Source organism: Theropithecus gelada, chromosome 4 (assembly GCF_003255815.1).
Source record: "Theropithecus gelada isolate Dixy chromosome 4, Tgel_1.0, whole genome shotgun sequence".
Taxonomy (NCBI): Eukaryota; Metazoa; Chordata; class Mammalia; order Primates; family Cercopithecidae; genus Theropithecus; species Theropithecus gelada.
The window spans coordinates 104,309,239-104,331,224 of record NC_037671.1 but is presented as its reverse complement, the minus strand read 5'-3'; the positions used below and the strand labels follow the sequence as shown (position 1 = coordinate 104,331,224).

The 21,986-nt window shown below is 39.9% G+C and overlaps 1 protein-coding gene across 3 annotated transcripts in view; it reads left to right on the top strand.

Moving 5' to 3' along the window:
• Nucleotides 1–13,474: 13,474 nt before the first annotated feature.
• Nucleotides 13,475–21,986, top strand: part of BVES (blood vessel epicardial substance) — a 36,492-nt gene continuing 27,980 nt past the window's right edge. The window contains exons 1-3 of one of the 3 annotated variants that reach the window (XM_025383544.1): nt 13,475–13,670; nt 17,052–17,288; nt 21,339–21,463. In XM_025383544.1, the coding sequence (XP_025239329.1) occupies nt 17,063–17,288; nt 21,339–21,463 (351 nt within the window). In that variant the 5' untranslated portion in view covers nt 13,475–13,670; nt 17,052–17,062. Of the gene's footprint in view, nt 13,671–13,959; nt 14,048–14,264; nt 14,435–17,051; nt 17,289–21,338; nt 21,464–21,986 lie in introns of those variants that run through there. The other 2 variants (XM_025383543.1, XM_025383545.1) reach the window with 2 other exon arrangements.

Below are 21,986 nucleotides of genomic sequence, written 5' to 3'. Positions count from 1 at the left end.
CAGAAATATATACAACTATTATGTACCCATAACAATTGTTAAATGTTTTAAAAAGATGTTTCTTGCCATTTTAGGCAGTTATAGTTTATTCTTCTTAATTTAATTAATTAATTAATTTATTTTTGCAAAGAGGTCTCACTCCATCACCCAGGATGGAGTGCAGCGGCATGACCACGGCTCACTGCAGCCTAGAACTCCCAGGCTCAAGTGACCCTCCCACCTCAGCCTCCCAAGTAGCTGTGACTACCATGGTATGTGCCACTACGCCCTGCTAATATTTTTTTAAGAGATGGGGTCTTGCTATGTTGCCCAGGGTGATCTTGAACTCCTAATTCCTCCCTGGATCGAACGCAATGTTGCTTGGGTAGTTGGTCTCTGGGTATCTGGGCTGATGGCCCCTAGAGTGTAGTTGGCTCTGCTGCTGCCTCTGACTTGGAGGCCTCTGCATTCTTCCCCTACTGCTATGGTCTGACCCGAAGCATTTCCCACCCATTAGACCACTCCGTGTTTCTGAATGAATCAATGAATTCTGAATGAATCTCAGGGTTAAACCTTCCCTCTGCTCCACCATCTCTTTCCACTCCTTCCAAACCTATCTTTTCCGAGTTGTCCCTGTTCCATCATTAATCAGCTAGATAGGACAGGGGAGAAGCGGACGTTGGTGATGGGGAGTGTGAGGGTGGGCAGTGGGGTGGGGTGTCATTGTCATGGTGAGGGGTCACCATAATTCTAATAAAGTAATATAACCTGGTAGAATATTAAGTGTCACTTTGTTATTTATTCTCTCTATTAGAAAAATAATGGCCAGACGCGGTGGCTCACGCCTGTAATCCCAGCCCTTTGGGAGGCCGAGGTGGGTGGATCACAAAGTCAGGAGATCGAGACCATGGTGAAACCCCATCTCTACTAAAAATACAAAAAATTAGCTGGGCGCAGTGGTGGGTGCCTGTAGTCCCAGCTACTCGGGAGACTGAGGCAGGAGAATGGCATGAACCCGGGAGGCAGAGCTTGCAGTGAGCTGAGATTGCACCACTGCAGTCCAGCCTGGGTGACAGAGCGAGACTCCATCAAAAAAAAAAAAAAAAAAAAAAAGAAAAATAATGTATTATAAACAAGTTAGAATAGAAAAAAGAAAAGACAATCATTCCACTATCCTAACCCAATTTCTATTAACATATTGGTATACATTTCTTCTATTGTTTTCCCCATTCATAATAATTTAACTTGTAAAACACAATTCTAAAAAAGGTTTACTGTTTCTTCTATTGGAGAATTTACCGAGTTCCAAATATATGTAAATCACGTGCTAAGCACCATGGAGATATGAAAGATAAATCAGATATACTTCTTATCCTCCAGAAACTTTCGACCTAGAGGGAGAAAAAGACTTTTACATAAATATGTAAAAGGTAGCAAGTGATAAAGGCCATAACAGAGATAGAGAAAAATGGCTCTAGGGAACCACACATCTGTAGTGTCACCTTAAAACAACTGGGAATCACATGCCAGCATGTTAAGTCATCAATAATGTAAGTACTGAATGCCAAGTCATTAATAGCAATATTTCCTGTTTTATTTTTCCCATTCAACATCAATTTTCTGGGTATTATGTTTTATTTATTTATTAAACCAAGTCATTTGAAACCTTTAAAACATGAAAAATTTCCTGATTCACACTGTAATGCTCTATTGCTTTTAGATGCCATTTTCTGAGCTTGTAATATATTCATACACTTCTACTCAGATGACTTAGTATGGCTGATGTAAAAGATATTAAGAAATCCTATGTTGTGGCATGCAGTAAAACTGCGTAATAGTCCTGTATATCTCATGTAAACCCAAATCATCTTCTGTCAGAAACTGCTCCATCAAAAGTATTTCTATTCTTCCCATACTCTAAAAAGAGATTCAGTGGCTCTAAAATCTTTTTCAAAGCATGATCTTTTTGTTCTTTCATGGGAGTGAGGGTGCCTATCGTTTTCAAACTAAATAGCATTTGCAATCACTTTGTGTGGTTCTAAATTATATCAAATATGTTTGACCTTGGACTAGAGAAATGTTTCATCATGTTTACCAATTTTTTATGCAAAATGATAAAACTGCTGGATGTGGCTCATAAATATTTTATTAGGTGTTATATATGTATTAAACTAGAGAGGTGTCTTATTTTCATGAATTTATTATAATTTAAGTAGTAGAATAATAAAAATTTGCATTTAAATAATTCTTTTCTCCTGGGAACTGAGTGTTTTTGCACATCAATTAACGCTGGATGGCAGCGTCATTATTCCCAAGTTTATTTTATTATTTCATCTTTATGATGTGCTGCTTTGGGTTTTTGTTTCTAGCCTTATGTCAAATTACTTGGCTGGCTATTATCAGGCCTCACATTTGCCTCCTAAACCAGCCTTTTTGGAGGATTAATTGTATAAAAGAATGATACAGAACACTATGTCACATAGTAGAAACTCTATGATAATTGAAAGTTCTGTTTTCACCAGATACAGATTAAAAGTCCTTACATGGCCTCATTTTCTTTTTTTTTTTTTTTTTTTTTTTTTGAGATGGAGTCTCACTTTGTCACCCTGGCTGGAGTGCAGTGATAAGATCCCAGCTTACTGCAATCTCTGCCTCCTGGGTTCAGCAATTCTTCTGCCTCAGCTTCCTGAGTAGCTGGGATTATAGGTGCCTGCCACCGCACCTGGCTAAGTTTTGTATTTTTAGTAGAGACTGAGTTTCACCATGTTGGCCAGGCTGGTCTCGACCTCCTGACCTCAGGTGATCCACCCACCTTGGCCTCCCAAAGTGCTGGGATTACAGGTGTGAGCCACTGTGCCCAGCCTATAGCTTCATTTTCAACCAATCAAAATCTTATCTATACCACTAAATTACATACTATTAAAAATTGCCAAAAGTTATTTTTCTACCATTAAGAAGTTTTCCTTTCTAACCACTAAATACCTCATATAAAGCAGCTGCTTACACACTAAATAAAATGGTACCTTTAAAAGTGTTGTCCTCAGAGACTAAATGGTGGTTGTTGGCATTTTTCTTCTCTGAAAGTGGACATGCTTGAGATTTATAGCTGGGCTTTATAGGTCTGTAAATTCCTAGAAGTTCCCAACAGGGAAAGAACAAAAGACAAGCGAGGTTGTCACTATAGCTGGTGCCAGACATTAGGGGTATCTGCCTAGGCCCCTGATCCAGTTTTGTTTTGAGGATCCAATCTGGCCCAGAGACTGAATCCTTCTGGTTACAGGTTGAAGCTTCTTAGGGAATTGAGTGGAATTCAGGGTCACTTCTCTGATCCTCTTTTCATACTTACCTTTTTTATTTAAAACATGATTTTGTTATGCCTGGTTACTTATAATAATTTCCTTCTCTTTGAAACAATTTCCAAAAGGATTAGGAAATCCTATGAAATGCTTCATCTATGGCCTTTGTTTGTTATTATTAATATTTAAAACAAATATTAACAAATGTAATTCTTCTGTTTTAGAAGAAAAGCTATGTGAAAAAGAATAGACAGAGGGGAGATCAGGGCTCTGGTTTCTGACAATATAGTTACTGTATACACATTTCTGCCAACCCCAAGATGGTGAATTACTGTAACTTAGCTCTGCCAACTGTCCAGTTTCTACAATCTAGACTGTTGCATATTTCATGAGTTTGCTTTTGAAGCCAATATCTTTTTTTTTTTTTTTTTTTTTTTGAGACAGAGTCTCGCTCTGTTGCCTAGGCTGGCGTGCAGTGGCACAATGTCAGCTCACTGCAAGCTCTGCCTCCCGGGTTCACGCCATTCTCCTGCCTCAGCCTCCCAAGTAGCTGGGACTACAGGCGCCCACCACCATGCCCAGCTAATTTTTTGTATTTTTAGTAGAGACGGGGTTTCACCGTGTTAGCCAGGATGGTCTAGATCTCCTGATCTCATGATCTGCTGGCTATTCCAGGGAAATCCCAAACTACTGGAAATTTTAGCATGCATCAAAGTCTTATAATGTATAAGCAAGTTTCATTTAAAATACCTTGCATATTCTGTATTCCATCTATTTAAAACAGGCAAATACATAGAAAAATGAAACTACATTTTAGCTACTTCATGTGTTCACAGGATAGTTTAACTATTTCTTCAGACTAGGGAATTTTGATGATTCAAATTCATTTCCATTAAACAATTAAACTAGAATTCAAATAATTGTTATGCATTTGAACCATGTGCAGGGCACTATTGGGGGATACAAGAGATACGCAATTATGCTACCAAGAACTAGATGCCAGGCATTTTAAAAAACAATCTCTAAAAGTCAAAATCATCTTGGTAACTATGAGTTATTTTCTCAGTTTTATAGACAAGTAAACTGAGTCTCAGAAGAGGTAATTATCTGAATATACATACAGCTTATTAAATACAAAACTATTGTTCAAATCCAGCTGCTAATTCCAAAGCTACCACTCTTTGAACTGCCTTCATAATTCACTATCTTCTTAAAGTTCAGGGTCACTTTTTAAAATTTTGGTTGTGTGTGTGGGTTTTTTTTTTTTTTTTTTTTGAGACTGAGTCTTGCTCTGTTGCCAGGTTGGAGTATAGTGGCGCGATCTCAGCTCACTGCAACCTCCGCCTCCTGGGTTCAAGCAATTCTCCTCCCTCAGCCTCCCGAGTAGCTGGGACTACAGGCGTGCACCACCACGCCCAGCTAATTTTTGTATTTTTAGTAGAGACAGGGTTTCACTATGTTGGCCAGGATGGTATCGATCTCTTGACTTCGTGATCCGCCCGCCTCGGCCTCCAACAGTGCTGGGATTACAGGTGTGAGCCACCGTGCCCGGCCGCATGTGTTTTTTTTTCCATTGTGTTTTGTTTGTTTGTTTTTTGAGACAGGGTCTTGCTCTGCCGCCCTTGCTGGAGTGCAGTTATGTGATCACAGCTCACTACAGCCTCAGCCTCCCAGGCTCAAGGGATCCTCTCCTCAGCTGAGGTGAGGAGCTCAGACTGAGACTACAGGCGCCAAGTCGCCATGCTGGCCCATTTGTAGAGATGGGGTTTTGCCATGTTACCCAAGCTGGTCTCAAACTTTTGGGCTCAAGCAAATGGCCTGCCTCAGCCTCCTGAAGTGCTGGGGTCACAGGCATAAGCCACCATACCCAGCCTGTGTGTCACTTCTTTTAGGAGCTGTGAAGCCTTTTGGTGAAAGTTTATTATCCAATGATTAAATTGTTACATGACTTCTTTAGGGAGTTTCTCCCTGCATTTAACATGGACAATATTTGGACACTGCAATATTTAGACGGTGGGACTTGTGAAACAATACGAAAGTTAAGGCCCTTTGCTTTGAGATGTTGTTTCTAGTTTTCTATCTAACAAAAATATAGATCTGTTGAATGCATAACCTGCTTGGTTATTTTGAACAAAGTAAGTAATTGAATCAATTTATAAAGTAAAAAACACACCTATTAGAATGGCTAGAATTCCCCACCCCACCCTACAAAAAAATGATAGTATTAAATGTTAGTACAGATGTGAAGCAACAGGAACTGTCATTCATTGCTAGTGAGATTGCAAAATGGTGCAGCCACTTTGGAAGACAGTTTGGAAGGTTTCTTACAAACCTAAACATAGTCTTACCATATGATCCTAGGTATTTACCCAAATGAGTCAAAAATATATGCACACAAAAAACTCCACACAAATGTTTATATATGTTTAGACATAATTTGCCAAAACTGGAAGAAACCAAGATGTCCTTAAAATGGTAAATGAATATATGAACTGTGATACATCCAGTAATAAAAAGATATGGGCTATTAAAACTCAAAAAGACATGAAGGTTACAACTGATACCACAGAAACAGAAAAGATCATAAGACACTACTATGAATAATTATATGCCCACAAATTGGGTAACCTAAAAGAAATAAATAAACAGCTAGAAACAGACAACCTACCAAAACTAAGTCAGAAAGTAATAGAAAATCTGAACAGACCAACAACGGTGAGGAGAATGAATAGTAATAAAAAGATTCAACGAGAAAAGTATAGGACCAAATGACTTCACTGGTGAGTTCTACCAAATATTTAAAGCTTCAATCTTTAACTTTTAATTTAACATCAGTCTTTTTCAAACTCTTCCAGAAAGCCAAAGAGGAGAGAACACTTCCGAACATGTTTTATGGGCCCAGCATTATCCTCATACCAAAGCCAGATAAGGACACCACAAGAAAAGAAAATGACAGGCCAATATCCCCGATGAACATAGAAGCAAAAATCCTCAACAAAATACTAGCAAACTGAATTCAACAACACATTAAAGATATCGTACACCCTGATCAAGGGGGATTTATCCCTGGGATGCAAGGATAGTTCAACATACACAAATAAATAAATATGATACACCACACTGACTGAATGAAATACAAGCACCATAAGATGATCATCTCAGTAACTGCAGGAAAACATCTGACAAAATTCAACATCCTTTCATGATAAAAACTCTCAAAAGGAATGTTCCTCAACACAATAAAGGCCATATATCACAAGCCCACAGCTAACATCACACTCAGTGGAGAAGGCTAAAAGCTAACTGGGCATGGTGGCTCACGCCTGTAATTCCAACACTTTGGGAAGCCGATGTGGGAACATCACTTGAGGTCAGGAGTTTGAGACCAGCCTGGCCAACACAGTGAGCAGTGAGACCTGTCTCTGAAAAAATGTAAAAATTAGCAGGGTGTGGCAGCACACAGCATTAGTTGCAGTTACTCAGGAGGCTGACAGAAGAGGATTACTTGAGCCCAGAGTTCAAGGCTACAGTGAGCTATGATCATGCCACTGCATACTAGACTGGGCAACACAGCAAGACCTCGTCTCAAAAAAACAAAGAAAAAGGAAAAGCTGAAGTCAGGAACAAGATAAGTATGTCTTGTCTTCTATTTAAGACAGTACTGAAAGTTCTCGCTGGGGCAGAAAAAGGAATACAAGGCTTCCAAATCAGACAGGAAGAAGTAAAATTGTATGTTTGCAGAAGACATGATCTTATATTTAAAAACCCTGTATACTTCACCAAAAACTATTAGAACTAATAAGCGCATTCAGTAAAATTAAAGGATATAATATCAACATGTGAAAATCAGTTGTATTTCTATATGTGAATAACAACCTATCCGAAATGAGGTAGCAATCTCATTGACAACAGCATCAAAACAATAAAATATTTAGCAATTAATTTAACCAAGAACATGAAAGACCTATACATTAAAAGTATAAAACGATGAAATAAATTGAAGAAGACACAAATAAATGAAAATATGTCCTACGTTCATGGTTTGGAAGAATTAATATTATTAAAATGTCTATACTACCAAGAGTAATCTATAAACTCAATGCATTTTCTATCAAAATTCCAATGGCATTTTTCACAGAGATAGAAAAAAATCCTAAAATTCGCATGGAACTACAAAAGGCCCCAAATAGGACAGGCGCTGTGGCTCACCACGCCTGTAATCCCTCCCAGTACTTTGGGAGTCCCAGGTAGGTGGATCATGTGCAGTCAGGAGTTCGAGACCAGCCTGGCCAACATGGGGAAACCGCGTCTCTACTGAAAATACAAAACTTAACCAGGCATGGTGGTGGACACCTGTAATTCCAGCTACTTGGGAGGCTAGGGCAGGAGAATCGCTTGAACCCAGGAGGCAGAGATTGCAGTTAGCCGAGATCGCACCACTGCACTCCAGCCTGGCCGACAGAGCGAGACTCCATCTCAAAAAAACAAAACCAAACAAAACAAAACCCGAATAGCCAAAGTAATCTTGAGAAAGAAAAACAAAGCATGGGGCATCACATTTCCTTATTTCAGGCTGTATTAGAAACCTGCAGTAATCAGAACAGTATGGTGCCAGCATAAAATCACACGTATAGACCAATGTAACAGAATAGCCCAAAATGAGTCCATGTGTTTATGATCAAGTAATTTTTGATGAGAACACCAAAAATATACAATGGGGGAAAGACAGTATCTTTAATAAATTGTTTTGGGAAGACTGACTATTGGACCCTTATCTTATACCACTCACAAAAATTAACTCCAAATGGATTAAAGACTTAAATGAAACCATAAAACTACTAGAAGAAAATGTAATAACAAAAAATAAAAAAGAAAACGTAAGAAAAAGTATTCTTGACATTGGTCTTGGCCATGACCTTTTGGATATGATACCGAAAGCAAAAACAAACAAGTGGGATTCCATCAAACTTAAAGGCTTCTGCACAGCAAAGGAAACACTCAACAAAATGAAAAGGCAACTTATGGAATGGAAGAAAATATTTGCAAACCATACCTCTGATAAGGGGTTAATATCCAAAATATGTAAGAAATTTATAGCAATAAATAGATAAATAAATAGTAGGTAAAGGACTTCAATAGACATTTTTCCAAAGACATACAAATGGCTAACAGATACACGAAAAGGTGTTCACCATTACTATCATCAGAGAAATGCAAATCAAAACTACAATGAGAAAATCGCCTCACACCTATCAGAATGGCTACTATCAAAAAGACAAGAGATAACAAGTATTGGCCAGAATGTGAAGAAAAGGGAGCCCCTGGGCATTGTTAGTGAGAGTGTAAATTGGTATTGCCATTATGAAAAACAGTATGGAGGTTCCTAGAAAAATTAAAAATATAATTACCATATTATCCAGCAAGCCCCCTTCTAGGTATATATTGAAGGAAATAAAATCAGTATCTCAAAGAGATGTCTGCACTCCCATGTTCATTGCAGCAGTATTAACAACAGCCAAGACAGGGAAACAATGTAAGTGTCCGCTGAGGAAGGAATGGATAAAGAAAATGTGGCATATGTACACAATGAAATATTATCCAGCCATAAAAGGAAATTCTTTCATTTGTAACATGAATAAAAATGGAGGGCTTACACTAAGTGAAATAAGTCAGATAGAGACAGACAAATGTTGTATGATCTCACTCATGCATGGAATCTAAAAAAGTTGAACTCAAAGAAACAGAGAATACAGTTACTAGGGGCTGAAGAGTGGGGAAATTGGGGGAGAACGTGGTCAAAGGGTACAAACTTCCAGTTATAAGATGAATAAGCTCTGGGGATCCAATGTATGGAGTAGTGGCTCCAGTTAGCCATATTGTATTTCATAACTGAATTTGCTAAGAGAGTAGATCTTACATATTCTCACTACACACATAAAAATGGTAACTGAGGTGATTGATGTGTCAACTAATTTGATTGTGCTAATCATTTCACAATATATAGATATATCACATTTTTTTAAAAAAGGCATGGAGGAAACTTAAATGCATACTGCTTAGTGAAAGAAGCCAATCTGAAAAGGCAATACATCATATAATGCCAACAATAGGATATTTTGGAAAAGGCAAAACTATGAAGACAGTAAAAAGATCAGTGGTTGCCAGAGGTGTGGGAGGAGGATAGACAGAGGGATGAAGAACTGGAGCACAGTAGATTGAGATTGTTCTGTATGATACTGTAATGGTGGATACATGACATTATACATTTGGCAAAACCTGCAGAATCTACAGCATGAAGAGTGAACCATAAAGTAAACTACAGACCTTTGTTAATAGTGGTGGATCAATCTGAGTTCTCCCTTTGTGACACACATACCACACTAATGCAAGGTGTTAATAATGGGGGAAGCTATCTGCTCAGTCATCTGCAAACTTAAACTGCTCTTTAAAAAAGTCCATTAATTTTTTAAAAATCAAAAGAAATGTAAAAACAATCAGTGAGGTTGGTTTTCAAACTGGTCACTGAAAAGGTTAATGCAACAATTAATGAGAGGAATGTAGGTTCAGAAACCAGTTGTGACCAGAACTGTCTGCTATGAGACTATCAGAAGTAGCTATAGTCTCCATGCAATTAGTAATAAGAGTTGAAATAACATCTACACTGATGTATACCATGGGCAGATTTATAGATAAGGAAGATAATGATACTTATGTGAGTACTTGTTTTTTGTTTTTTATTTGAGACAGAGTTTCACTCTGTTGCCCAGGATGGAGTGCAGCGGTGTGATCTCGGCTGATTGCAACCTCTGCCTCCTGGGTTCAAGCGATTCCTGACCCTCAGCCTCCAGAGTAGCTGGATTACCGGCATGCACCACCATGCCAGGCTAATTTTTGTAGTTTTTGGTAGAAATGGGGTTTCACTATGTTGGCTAGAACTCCTGACCTCAGGTGATCTGCCCTCTTCGGCCTCCCAATATATGAGTACTTTTAAAACAAGTGACTCCCTCAGATCTTGTTTTATTTTCACAAAACTTATTCTATCTGAACTTTGAAGTCTCATTAAGGTTTTATCCAACTGGTAAAAGTAGACTAGGATGCCTATGGAGAAATAAAGGTAAAAATCACGATGTCAATCTAACACTAGCCAGAGTTTTTACAGAGGAGACAGACTGCCCTGTATTTCGTTATTTATGCTTCTTACACTTTCATTCTACATGTATGTGCAAATTAGCTCCTTGCTTCATATTAACTTTCAAATAGCGCTCGGAAGCTTTCCATCTGACCTTTCTGTGGCCAGCAGGAGGAGACCAGGGAGCTTAACGCATTCCCATATCCTGGTTTCTGTGTCTAGAATTCTTGCTTTGAATTTTATAAAGCTACTATTCATACATCTGAGATAAGAAATTCAAATACAGTAAGATACTCATTATAAATAATGGTTTTAACCCTAGATGGGTTATAGTGAGGGGATTAGTTTTCCAATCTTCACTTTCTATAGAACACAGACTCAAAGAAAACACAGACTCTGTCAAAGGCTAGAACTCAAATCTTACGATAATTCAGTGCTCTTTTCATAAAAACGTGCTGTCTTTATATGATCTACATGCCTTACAGGTGTCCTATCCTGAAGGTAAGCAGTAGGTGTGTAATAGGTGACAATATATCTGAGTCACTTATAACACTGCCTAACACAAAGTATACTCTATGTGAGGGGCCAGTAAGCTTCTTCTGTAGAGCCAGACAGTAAACATTTTAGGCTTTGCCGGCTGTAAGGTTTCTGTTGTAACTAATCAAAGCTGCGTTGGCAGCATGAAAGCAGCCATAAAAATGAACGTGACCAGGTTCCAATAAAACTTTATGGACACTGAATTCGAATTTTATATAATGTTCACATATCATGAAATAATTTTTTCTGATTTTTTTCAACCATAAAAAACGTAAAAATGGATGTAAAAACAGGCAGTGGGCTGGGGTTTTGGGGCACAGTTTGCTTTATATAATTAGTAGACATTATTATGATGTCTATAATATGTTTCTAGAAATTATTTTTAATGGGTGCTTAAACATAGAGTCTGTTTCTATGTTTTTTATTTTTAATGGCTGCTTAAACTGGTAGGAGAGGGAAGATTCAAACCCAGCTTGTGTGACATCAAGGCCCATGCTCTTTCCTAAACAAGATTGTCTGGATGTTCTATAATTTACTTAGTCCCCTGTGGTAAGAATGTAGGCTATTTCCAATATTCATTATTACAACTCACCCTCCAGTGAACATCTGTGTAGTTAAGTCTTTACGTGCACATAGTATTATACCCATACCTTAAAATGTATTTAGTGGTAGCTATCAAAACGGCTGGCAGGGGTGTGCGTGCGCCTGTAATCCCAGCTACTCGGGAGGCTGAGGCAGGAGAATCGCTTGAACCCGGGGGGCGGAGTTTGCAGTGAGCCCAGATAGCGCCATTGCACTCCAATTTGGGCAACAAGAGCGAAACTCTGTCTCAAAAAAAAAAAAAAAAAAAAAAAAAGGTTGACAGAGCATCTAAAGATGAGCGGTGGCTCAAGCCTGTAATCCCAGCACTTTGGGAGGCCGAGGCGGGCGGATCACGAGGTCAGGAGATCGAGACCATCCTGGCTAACATGGTGAAACCCCGTCTCTACTAAAAATACAAAAAAAAAAACTAGCCGGGCGTGGTGGCGGGCGCCTGTAGTCCCAGCTACTCGGAGGCTGAGGCAGGAGAATGGCCTGAACCTGGGAGGCGGAGCTTGCAGTGAGCCGAGATCGCGCCACTGCACTCCAGCCTGGGTGACACAGCGTGAGACTCCGTCTCAAAAAAAAAAAAAAAAAAAAGAAGTAATCTCAAAAAGTAATCTTTTATGGTTACAAGAAAGTTCAGACATACTAGAAAAGGAGTTTTATAAATACCATATGTATACATAGAACTTACGTCCCAAACACCATTTTAAGACCTTTATATATAATTACACCATTTAGTCCTCAAAAAAATACTATGAAGTGCAGGTATAATTATCACTATCATCATCATCATTATCCCCATGTTCCTAAAAGGAAACTGAGGCACAGAAGGGCTAGGTAACTTCTCCAAGGTCACACAGTAAACTGGTAGGAGAGGGAGGATTCAAACCCAGCTTGTGTGACATCAAGGCCCACTCTCTTTCATACCAGGCTGCACTTGCCCAGTGTGCATCTCCAGGTACTCTTTATAATGTGCCTTCACACAATCGGTGGTGGTCTTTTTTATACTGAGATCACATTTCACATGCATGAACGACCTCATACTCTAATAACTGGTGCCAATTTTAACCCATAATGGGACACTTTTGGTGGAAACTGGGTACCCATCTAACCTTCCTCTATTGTCCTACAAGACACTCCCGCACCAACGCCAATTCTTCATTAACTTTCCCTGTTTTTCTTACCCAAAATAGCTGTCCAGTAAACAGTAAAGGTGGACTGGAGCATACTCTCATGTCTTATTTTCCAATGTATGGCCCCAAATCTACATTCAGGTGGTGCTTTGCCTACAATGGAGGGCCCTGTACCGCCTGGGATTGCTAGTTTCGATTAAGTACCCTTCTTTGAAAACAAAAACAGTGGCACGTGTCAGAAGTCCCTCCCGCGCGGCCTCTTCCCCCTCTTCTTCCGCAGCAGGAGGCCTGGCCCCCGCGTCCTGCACCCGTCTGGACCAGACGTTCAGCCTCCCTCTCCAGACTCGGACGGGAACTCGCGCGCACTCCGGGGTATTCCCTGTTTGTGCTGAGTTACACGCGAATCTCCCAAAAAGGAGATATGCGAGTGGGTCGTCCAGCTTTGAAGGGAAACGAGGATTCCCTTTCTCATTTTCTCTCCTGATTTATCTCCCTAACCGGACCGCACTTCTCGAATTATCCCCGTGGGGAGGAACGACAAATGCCGCCGGTCCCACCAAACTGCCGCCCCCCACTCATGCCCAAACAAGGATAGAATCTTCTAGCGAGGGAACAAAAAAATAAATAAGCGGGCGTTTCAAACCGAGTCTTCGGGTGTGCAGACCCGCCGCGGAGTCCCAAGCTGGGCGGGCAGTCCTGGCAGCGGCGCGGGGCTCCGCCCGCCGGGGGGCGCGGGGCGGCTGGCGCGTGCGCGTGCGCGGTACGGCCCCGGCCCTGGCCGCCGCCGCCCGCCGCCGCCGCCGCCGTCGCGATGCCTATTTTAGTCAAAGCGGCTGCGGGCTTGGGGACCCGGGCCGGGCAGCGGCGCTTCCGGACTCGCCGACCCGCCGAGGAGAGCGCGTCGGGCTCCCGTCGAGCAGCTGAGCCCGTGTTCCCCGCGTCCCGCGCCCCGAAGCTGCTGCTCCGAACTTTGGTCGGCGCTGCCCAGGCTCCCCGCCAGGGACCAGCCAGGTAAGGATGGGAGGTGCAGCTGCAGCCTGCTGTCCCCCCGCACCGGGCTGTGTGTGGCCTCGCGCTCCCCTGGCTAAATCGGGAAGCGAAAGTTGGATCTCAGCCCCTCGGAGACCAACTTTGTCTGCCCAGGGGGCTGTTGCTTGTTCTCCGCGCCCGGGCAGCCGGGGGCGCCGCCCTCTGTCCCTCCTCGCTGGCCGCGCCCTCGAGGGGCTCCCGGCCCTTGGAGGCCGCCCTTCTCCCCGGGTCTGGGCCCTGCGGCCACAGAGACCCTCAAGGGTCAGCGGCCGCCGCTCGGGTCAGGCAGCCCCAGCGTCCCCGGGTCTTCGTCCCCACCGAGCGCTGGCTCCCGCGCTCTGCGGCGGGCATGCCCCTTGGTGAGCTCCACTTCTGCTCTCCCCGCTGGATCCCCGGGGTTCCTCGTCGCCCTCTGTAGGGCCACCGCGTGCCGCGCAGAGCCTGCGTGCAGCCGGGCGCGCAGTGTCGCCCACTCTGTCCCCGCTCCGAGAGTAGAGTGGGCCACGGCGCTCACTCCTCACCCCCGCGTCCCGAGACCGCCTGGCCGAGGAGGACCGTTGCGGCGGACCCTCCTTTAAGGAGCGAGGTCAGAGGACCCCGGGAGAGCGCCGATGGCTGGTGACCCGAGGTCCACGCCACCCACCCGCAGCCTCCTTCCCCGAGCCTTTGGGAACGGGTTGTTGGCCAGACAAGTCCCAGAAACTGCCTGCTTTGAAGCATGAATAAGTGCGAAAAGACTTAGCAATGTAATGCCATTTGCCATTCGGAAGATGTGTGAAGATTCAGTTAGAATTACAGAATGAATTAACTCGACTAGCAAGACTTGCTCGTTGCAGTTACCTTTTTCCGTTTTTTTAGTTTGGTAAAGGTTTAATGTTAGTTTCAGCATTTAGCTATTTAGCCCTACAATCACCTATCTGAAAACCGATAAACGGAACTTTACAAGTATGGGTAACTTAAGGACTTCAACTTTGGTGATCTGATGAGGGAAAGATAATTTCTCTTGATTTAGTCAAAATTAATCAGAAAAGTTTACCAATTTAGCAGTCTAACCTTTCTCTTTCCACCTATTCTCTGTATAAGAATTGTTCAGTGTAAGCCACTAAACGATTAAGTGGTAATCAAAGTAAACTGATCTGATCAATATTTTCAACAATAGGTAACTGACATTTCACAATAGACAATTATATAGATATATAGATACATCTGTATGCCTTTGCATGTATCTCTGTATATACATATCTCTTTAATAAGGTGTGGTGCATCAAAACATGCTTAGGATGACCCTGCCTTCTAAAAATTGCTAATATTTTTTGGTTCTTGGGTCATAATTGTAGTTTTCCTGTCATTTTTCTTGGACCAGAAATTGGTACTTTTAATGTCACTTTAAGAACTTATAAAAGCCTGATATTGAATTATAGTGGATTAATAGGCAACATAGGTGAAATTGGGTGAACTCGAGGGGAATATGTATTGATTGACTGATTATGTAAATGTGTGTTAGAACCATAGGCTATTCAGATTTTCCCTATTCCAAGGAAGGAACAGACCGGAGGAGCAGAAATGGCTTTCCCTGGCTTATGTGGCTCCATGGTGGCTTGTGGTATAGAACCTGACTCAACCTCAGGAAGGCTAGGCACTCTCCTGGCTTTATTACTGAGATGTGGGGAGACTGAACAGTGATTTCTAAAAGTATTTGTCAGGTTGAGGTTCCTTCAGAGTGGCTTTCTTCCCTGCCTCAGTGGCCTTCTCTACAGAGACTAGGCCTTGGGAGTACATAGATAGATAAATATTGTCCCTGCCTCATAGAGGACAAACAGGACAATGGGAGTGTAGGTACATTCTACAGTGCTGTCGAAATGGTAGTTATTATTAAGCTATGTAATGCTAGGGTAGGTGATGTTAGGTTATGAGTGATAGAGGACATGTCATATCATTCTCTCTCCTGCAGAAGTTATGAGATTCATTTTCGTTTGGCCTTGAAAAGCAAACTTTGTATAAATGGACTTATTAAAATAATGATCTCCCCCCTATCCTGATAGGCTTATATATTTGCTGATTTCAGACATTTGGAAAATAGGTGAATTTTTGTTTCTTCTGTTTTTGTAGCAAATCAATATCTAAGTCAACTATTATTATTTACGAGCTATTTCAATATTATGTAAAAAGATCTTCAGTTGACTTGATCATTTCATTCACAGTTTGTAAATTGGTGTGTTTGTTTTTTATCAGCTTTAAGCTGTGGAATTTTTTCACATCTGTCTGTTAACATCCTTTCAAAATACCCATTTTGTACCAATTAATTATTCTACTACCTAAAACCTTTACTTTAGTACGTTGAGAACAAGCAGAAAAGTAAGATTAATTGCATGACCTTATTTTGAAAGAAATACGTATTTCTAAATTTAGATGTATTTAGGGTCCCCATTTGGAATTTTCCTGAAGCAGAATAATTCATATATTCTGTAAACCTACATAGTATTTGGCAAGGACCAGATTTGTGCAATTAATAATAGAGTTTCTTTTAAGGACCAGAGACCGAAGACGGGTACCATAGGAAATGGTTTTATATAAGCATGTGTAAAATGTATATTTTTAAAATGTAGTTGCTATGGACTTTAATATGTATAAGTAAACTGGAAGTTTACTACTTTTTAATTTGTGATATGCTACCAACTAGAATTATTATGGGAAATAAAGTAGAGATTTAAATTAGACAATAAAAGTTTCATGTTGTATCTCTCTGTGTATATATAAATGTTTATATGGCTATATATTATTTGCATATATGATAATGTATTATGTATGGTACAGTGATTTAATGGCAGTATACAAATAGAGCCTTCTAAATATCCTAAGCCTTCAAATAGATGTGAGGGTATTCATATTTTTTTAAGTATTCAAATAATTAGTTTTCTAGTTATTTTTCCTGTGTTTGGATTCAGTCACCAGTGGGAATTTGGTGGAAGACTAGACTAAGTAACTTTGTAATTACCATGGTTTATGAACATTGGTGATTGTCTTAAAGACTAATTCCCTCACTCCTCCCTTCCCTACAAGTCTGTATATGTATATATGTGCCTATGAGGGAATAGTTGTGCACTATGCTAAGTATAATGATAAGTATGTATCATTTCATTTAATCATAACGCATATGAGGTATTATTATCATCCTTTAACAGGTAAGGAACTGAATACATTTAATATGTGACAGAGTTGGGATTTGAATCTGGGTCTGTCTAATTCATAAGCACTAGAGAAGTCTATTTAATTCACAGAAATAATTTTAGTATAATACCTATGGAGGTAAAAAGATACAATTGCCATTTTTATGATTTTACTTTTGTTTACTTGTTTTTACAGGAATTTTCAAAATGAATTATACAGAGTCCAGCCCATTGAGAGAATCAACTGCCATAGGTTTTACACCTGAATTAGAAAGCATCATACCTGTGCCTTCCAATGAGACCGCTTGTGAAAATTGGAGAGAGATACATCATCTGGTTTTTCATGTAGCAAATATTTGTTTTGCAGTTGGGTTGGTTATTCCAACTACTCTTCACCTGCATATGATATTTCTTAGGGGAATGTTAACTCTAGGTAAGATACTTAAACCAATATTTTATGTAACTTTTCTATAACTGACATAAGATGGGCTTTGCATTGAGATCTTCAGAGTATTCTTTGTCAGGCCCATAGCAAGCCAAAAAATGTAAGTCTTCGTTAATTAGCAGTATATCAATTAGCTTAGAGCATAGGCCTTCACATGCCATATCTCTCCCTTACTTACTTTGTTTATATGTGCTTTCATGTGTTGTTTAGGTTTTCCAGATACCAGAAAATTCATTCATGTGTAAGAGTGTGGACTTTAGAGCCAAATTGTGTGATTCAAATCCTGGTTCTACATCTTGTTAACTGTAACTTGGGCAAGTGATTTAATCTTTCTACTGCCTCAGTTTCCTCATGTATCAGATAAGGGTAAAAATAATACCACCTCCCAAAGTTGTTATGAATTAAATGTGTGTCATATATATATTTAACTTGGAATATTGCCTGCACATAGTAAATACTGTATAGTTTTAACTATTATTACTTGAAAAGATATTTGCTGTGGGCAGTAAAGAATCATTGGGAACAAAAACAATTACCCACATACAGTAGTTCAAATAAAACAAATTTTTTTTTGGTCCCAGTAACCCTAACGAAGCAAGTTAAATTGATTCACAGCAGAATATTAAAACAATTGAATCTGTTACTTTAGCCAGTGATTCTTGACAAATTACTCTCTATGTGATTACTTCCCTAATGGCCCATTTATTCAGGTGCATTTTTTTAGCATCTGTAATGTGTCAGACAAAGATTGAGGAAGGCCATCTTCATCCTTGAGAAAGACACTCTTGTGGGGGCTGGTAGAGAAACAGATGGGCAATCCCAGTATGGTGTATCAGATGCTGGGATGCAGGTGTGCACCCATTATCCAGGGGGACACGGAGAAGGTGATAGGCTTAGTAGGAGGGCAGAGCAGGATCCCACTGAGGAGGTGACATGGGACCTGGATTTTGGAAGATGAGCAGGATTTCTCTGAGTGAATGTGTGCAGTATCAGAGCAAAGAGCACAGAAGAGAAGGAAATTGAGCATATTGGGATGAACATAGAGTAGTGCATTGTGCTTGAAAATATATGATAAATCGGCTGGACACAGTCTCATGCCTGTAATCCCAGCACTGTGGGAGGCCAAGGTGGGTGGATTACCTGAGGTTAGGAGTTCGAGACCAGCTTGGCCAACATGGTGAAACATTGTCTCTACTAAAAGTACAAAAACTAGCTGGACATGGTGGCAGGCGCTTGTAATCCCAGCTACTCGAGAGGCTGAGGCAAAAGAATCACTTGAACCCAGGAGACAGAGGTTGCAGTGGGCCAAGATTGTGCCACTTGGAATTTCCCTGAAGCAGAATAATTCATATATTCTGTAAAACTGCATAGTGTTTGGCAAGGACCAAATTTGTGCAGTTAATAAGAGTTTTTTTTAAGGACCAGAGACCGAAGACAGGTAACATAGGAAATGGTTTTATATAAGTATGTGTAAAATGTATATTTTTAAAATGTACTTGCTATGGATTTTAATATGTATAAGTAAACTGGTGACAGATTACTCTGTCCAACCTGGTGACAGAACTAGACTCCACCTCAAAAAAAAAAAAAAAGTGATAAATGACAAGGAAAAAGAGGCTGGAAGGTTAGTAGAAGCTTGTGGGACCTCAGTGGCTGTGTGACCTGTGAGTAAGGTGAGGACCGTAGCAGTAGGAACAGGGAGTTGAATGGAAAAAAAAAATACTGTACCCTATAAAAAAACAAACATCAATTATGAATTTTAAGACAGAGTTTCGGAGGTGGGGTGAACCAAAGATATTATCAAATCTAACACTTTATTCTGTAAATGCAGAAAGAGAAACCTAGGCTAGGCATAGTGGCTAACGCCTGTAGTCCCAGCACTTTTTTAGGCTGAAGTGAGAGTATCTCTTGAAGCCAGGAGTTCAAAACCAGCCTGAGACCCTATGTCTACAAAAAATTTAAAAAGTAGCTGGGCATGGTGGCACACATCTGTGGTCCCAGCTGTTTGGGAGGGTGCAGTGGGAGGATGGCTTGAGCCTGGGATGTCGAGGCTACTGCACTCCAGCCTGGGTGACAGAGCAAGACCCTGTCTCAAAAAAAAAAAAAATTAAAAAAAGTGAAACCTAGGCAAATAAAATCACCCATCCAAAATTAAGATGGAGAAAAAACAGCCAAACCAGGACTATAATTCAGGTCCTCCAGTTTTTCTCTATCCTCCCATTGTATACCTTATTAAAATATTTTAAATTGCTTCACTATTTGCTATGAAATATTACTTAAAGAATATTTAAATTTTTACATTTGGGGCTTTATTTAGGTGCCTCAGATCATTCTTATGAAATAAAAAATTACAAGTGAGTAACTTTTAAAGTGGGAGGTTAGCTTTTGTGAGTATGCGTGTGTCAATGATTTATATCTTAATGATAGTTTTATTTTAAATGTATACACTGTATTAACTCTCCTACCATAAAATTGATCAAAAGAAACTGGGAATATTTTATATAAGGTAAGAGAATCAATAAGAAAACACAGGAAGATTCTCAGAGTTAAATGGATAATCACCAGGGGAAAATTCAGATGGCTAAAACATTTTGGTAAAATATGCAGGCTCACCAGTAATCATGGAAATGCAAAATAAAGTATACATAATTCCTCACTATCAAGTTAGGAGTTTTCACATTTTATAATACAGTCATGCATCGTATAACGAAAGTGGTCCCATAGTATAGTACCACATGTTCACCTTTTCCATGTTTAGATATATTTAGATATACAAATACTTACCATTGTGCTATAGTTGCCTGCAGTATTCAATATTCAGTACAATAACAAGCTGTACTGTATTGGTTTACACCCTATAGTGTAGTAGACTGTGCCATCTGCGTTTATGTACGTATACTCTATGATGTTCACACAGCAACAAAATCATCTAATGAAATATTTCTCAGAATATATCCCTGTCATTGAACGACACATGACTATACTGACAACTTGATATTGGTATTTCTAGCTAGTAGGATTGCAAATTTGTAAAAGCGTTTTGGAAAACAATTCTTCAATATTGTAAAAAACTATAAAGTTCATTCCCTAGATTCACCTTCAGGTAATCCAGACTAAGTAAACAATCACAAATACAGAAAAATTTGTATGTATAAAATTTTTTTTCCACTTGTCAAAAATTATACCCTCAAAATCTTGTCTTTCCAGCAGTAGGGGGAGGGTTAAATAAATTATGGTTTAATCAGTTGCAGTCATTTAAAACTATGCTTGCAAAGAGTTTAATGAAATAGGAAAATCACTAGAATAAGTTAAAAAGGAGATTTTAAAATTGTATCTGTGCTAGGTTTGCCGTCAGGTAAAACTGTATGAAAACTAATTCTGTAAGGCAGAATTAAATTATTTGATATTTCATGGCCTTTTTTAAGTAGTAGAATTATGGATTTTTCCTCTTTAAAAATATTTTTTATACTTTGTATTTCCTGTATATTTTTAATACAGCTTTTATTCAACAAAGCATATATTTGGGTTTTTTTGGTCACTGGACAAAAGATGAAATGAAACAATGTGATATTTGGCTTAGGTAGTTCTGAAATGTGTTTGATCTACAGTAGCCCCCACATCCAGTGGGGGATTCACTTTCTGTGGTCAACAACAGTCCAATAATATTAAATGGAAAATACCAAGAATAAACAATTCGTAAGTTTTAAATGCAAAACATTCTGAATAGTGCAATGAAATCTTGCAGTGTTCTGCTCTATCCTGCCTGGGATGTGAATCATCCCTTAGTCCAACTTATCCACACTATCTGTGTTACCCACCCAGTAGTCGCTTATTAGCTGTCTTGGGTATCAGATCGATAAAACATAGTGTTTATAGAGTTGTGTACTATCCATGGTTTCAGGCATCCACTGGGGGTCTTAGAAAGTATCACCTTCAGAAAAGGGAGGACTACTGTATATATAGAGGATATCAAATTTATTAAGCTCCCTGCTTAGGCTCTTCTAGATTATCTAACAGGTTAACTTTGCTCTTCAACAGGATGTACCCTTTATATTGTCTGGGCCACTCTCTACCGATGTGCCTTGGATATAATGATCTGGAACTCTGTGTTCTTGGGTGTCAACATTTTGCATCTGTCGTATCTTTTATACAAGAAGAGACCGGTAATTACTAAAATTAATTAATAAGGAAGTGATTTTAAAGCTAAAACTTTGAAAGGTACTTTGTTGAGACTTAAAAGTAAGCATCTAGCATGTTTAGTCACTTAATATCATTTTTCTGAAGTTTAGGCTTTCTGTTTACATATGCCTGAAAGTGAAACATTTTAGTATCATGAAATTTGTTCTACAAATGAGTTTTTAAAACTTTAAATTCAGGCCCGGCGCGGTGGCTCAAGCCTGTAATCCCAGCACTTTGGGAGGCCGAGACGGGCGGATCACGAGGTCAGGAGATCGAGACCATCCTGGCTAACACAGTGAAACCCCGTCTCTACTAAAAAATACAAAAAACTAGCCGGGCGAGGTGGTGGGCGCCTGTAGTCCCAGCTACTCGGGAGGCTGAGGCAGGAGAATGGCGTAAACCCGGGAGGCGGAGCTTGCAGTGAGCTGAGATCCGGCCACTGCACTCCAGCCTGGGCGACAGAGTAAGACTCTGTCTCAAAAAAAAAAAAAAAAAAAAAAAAAAATA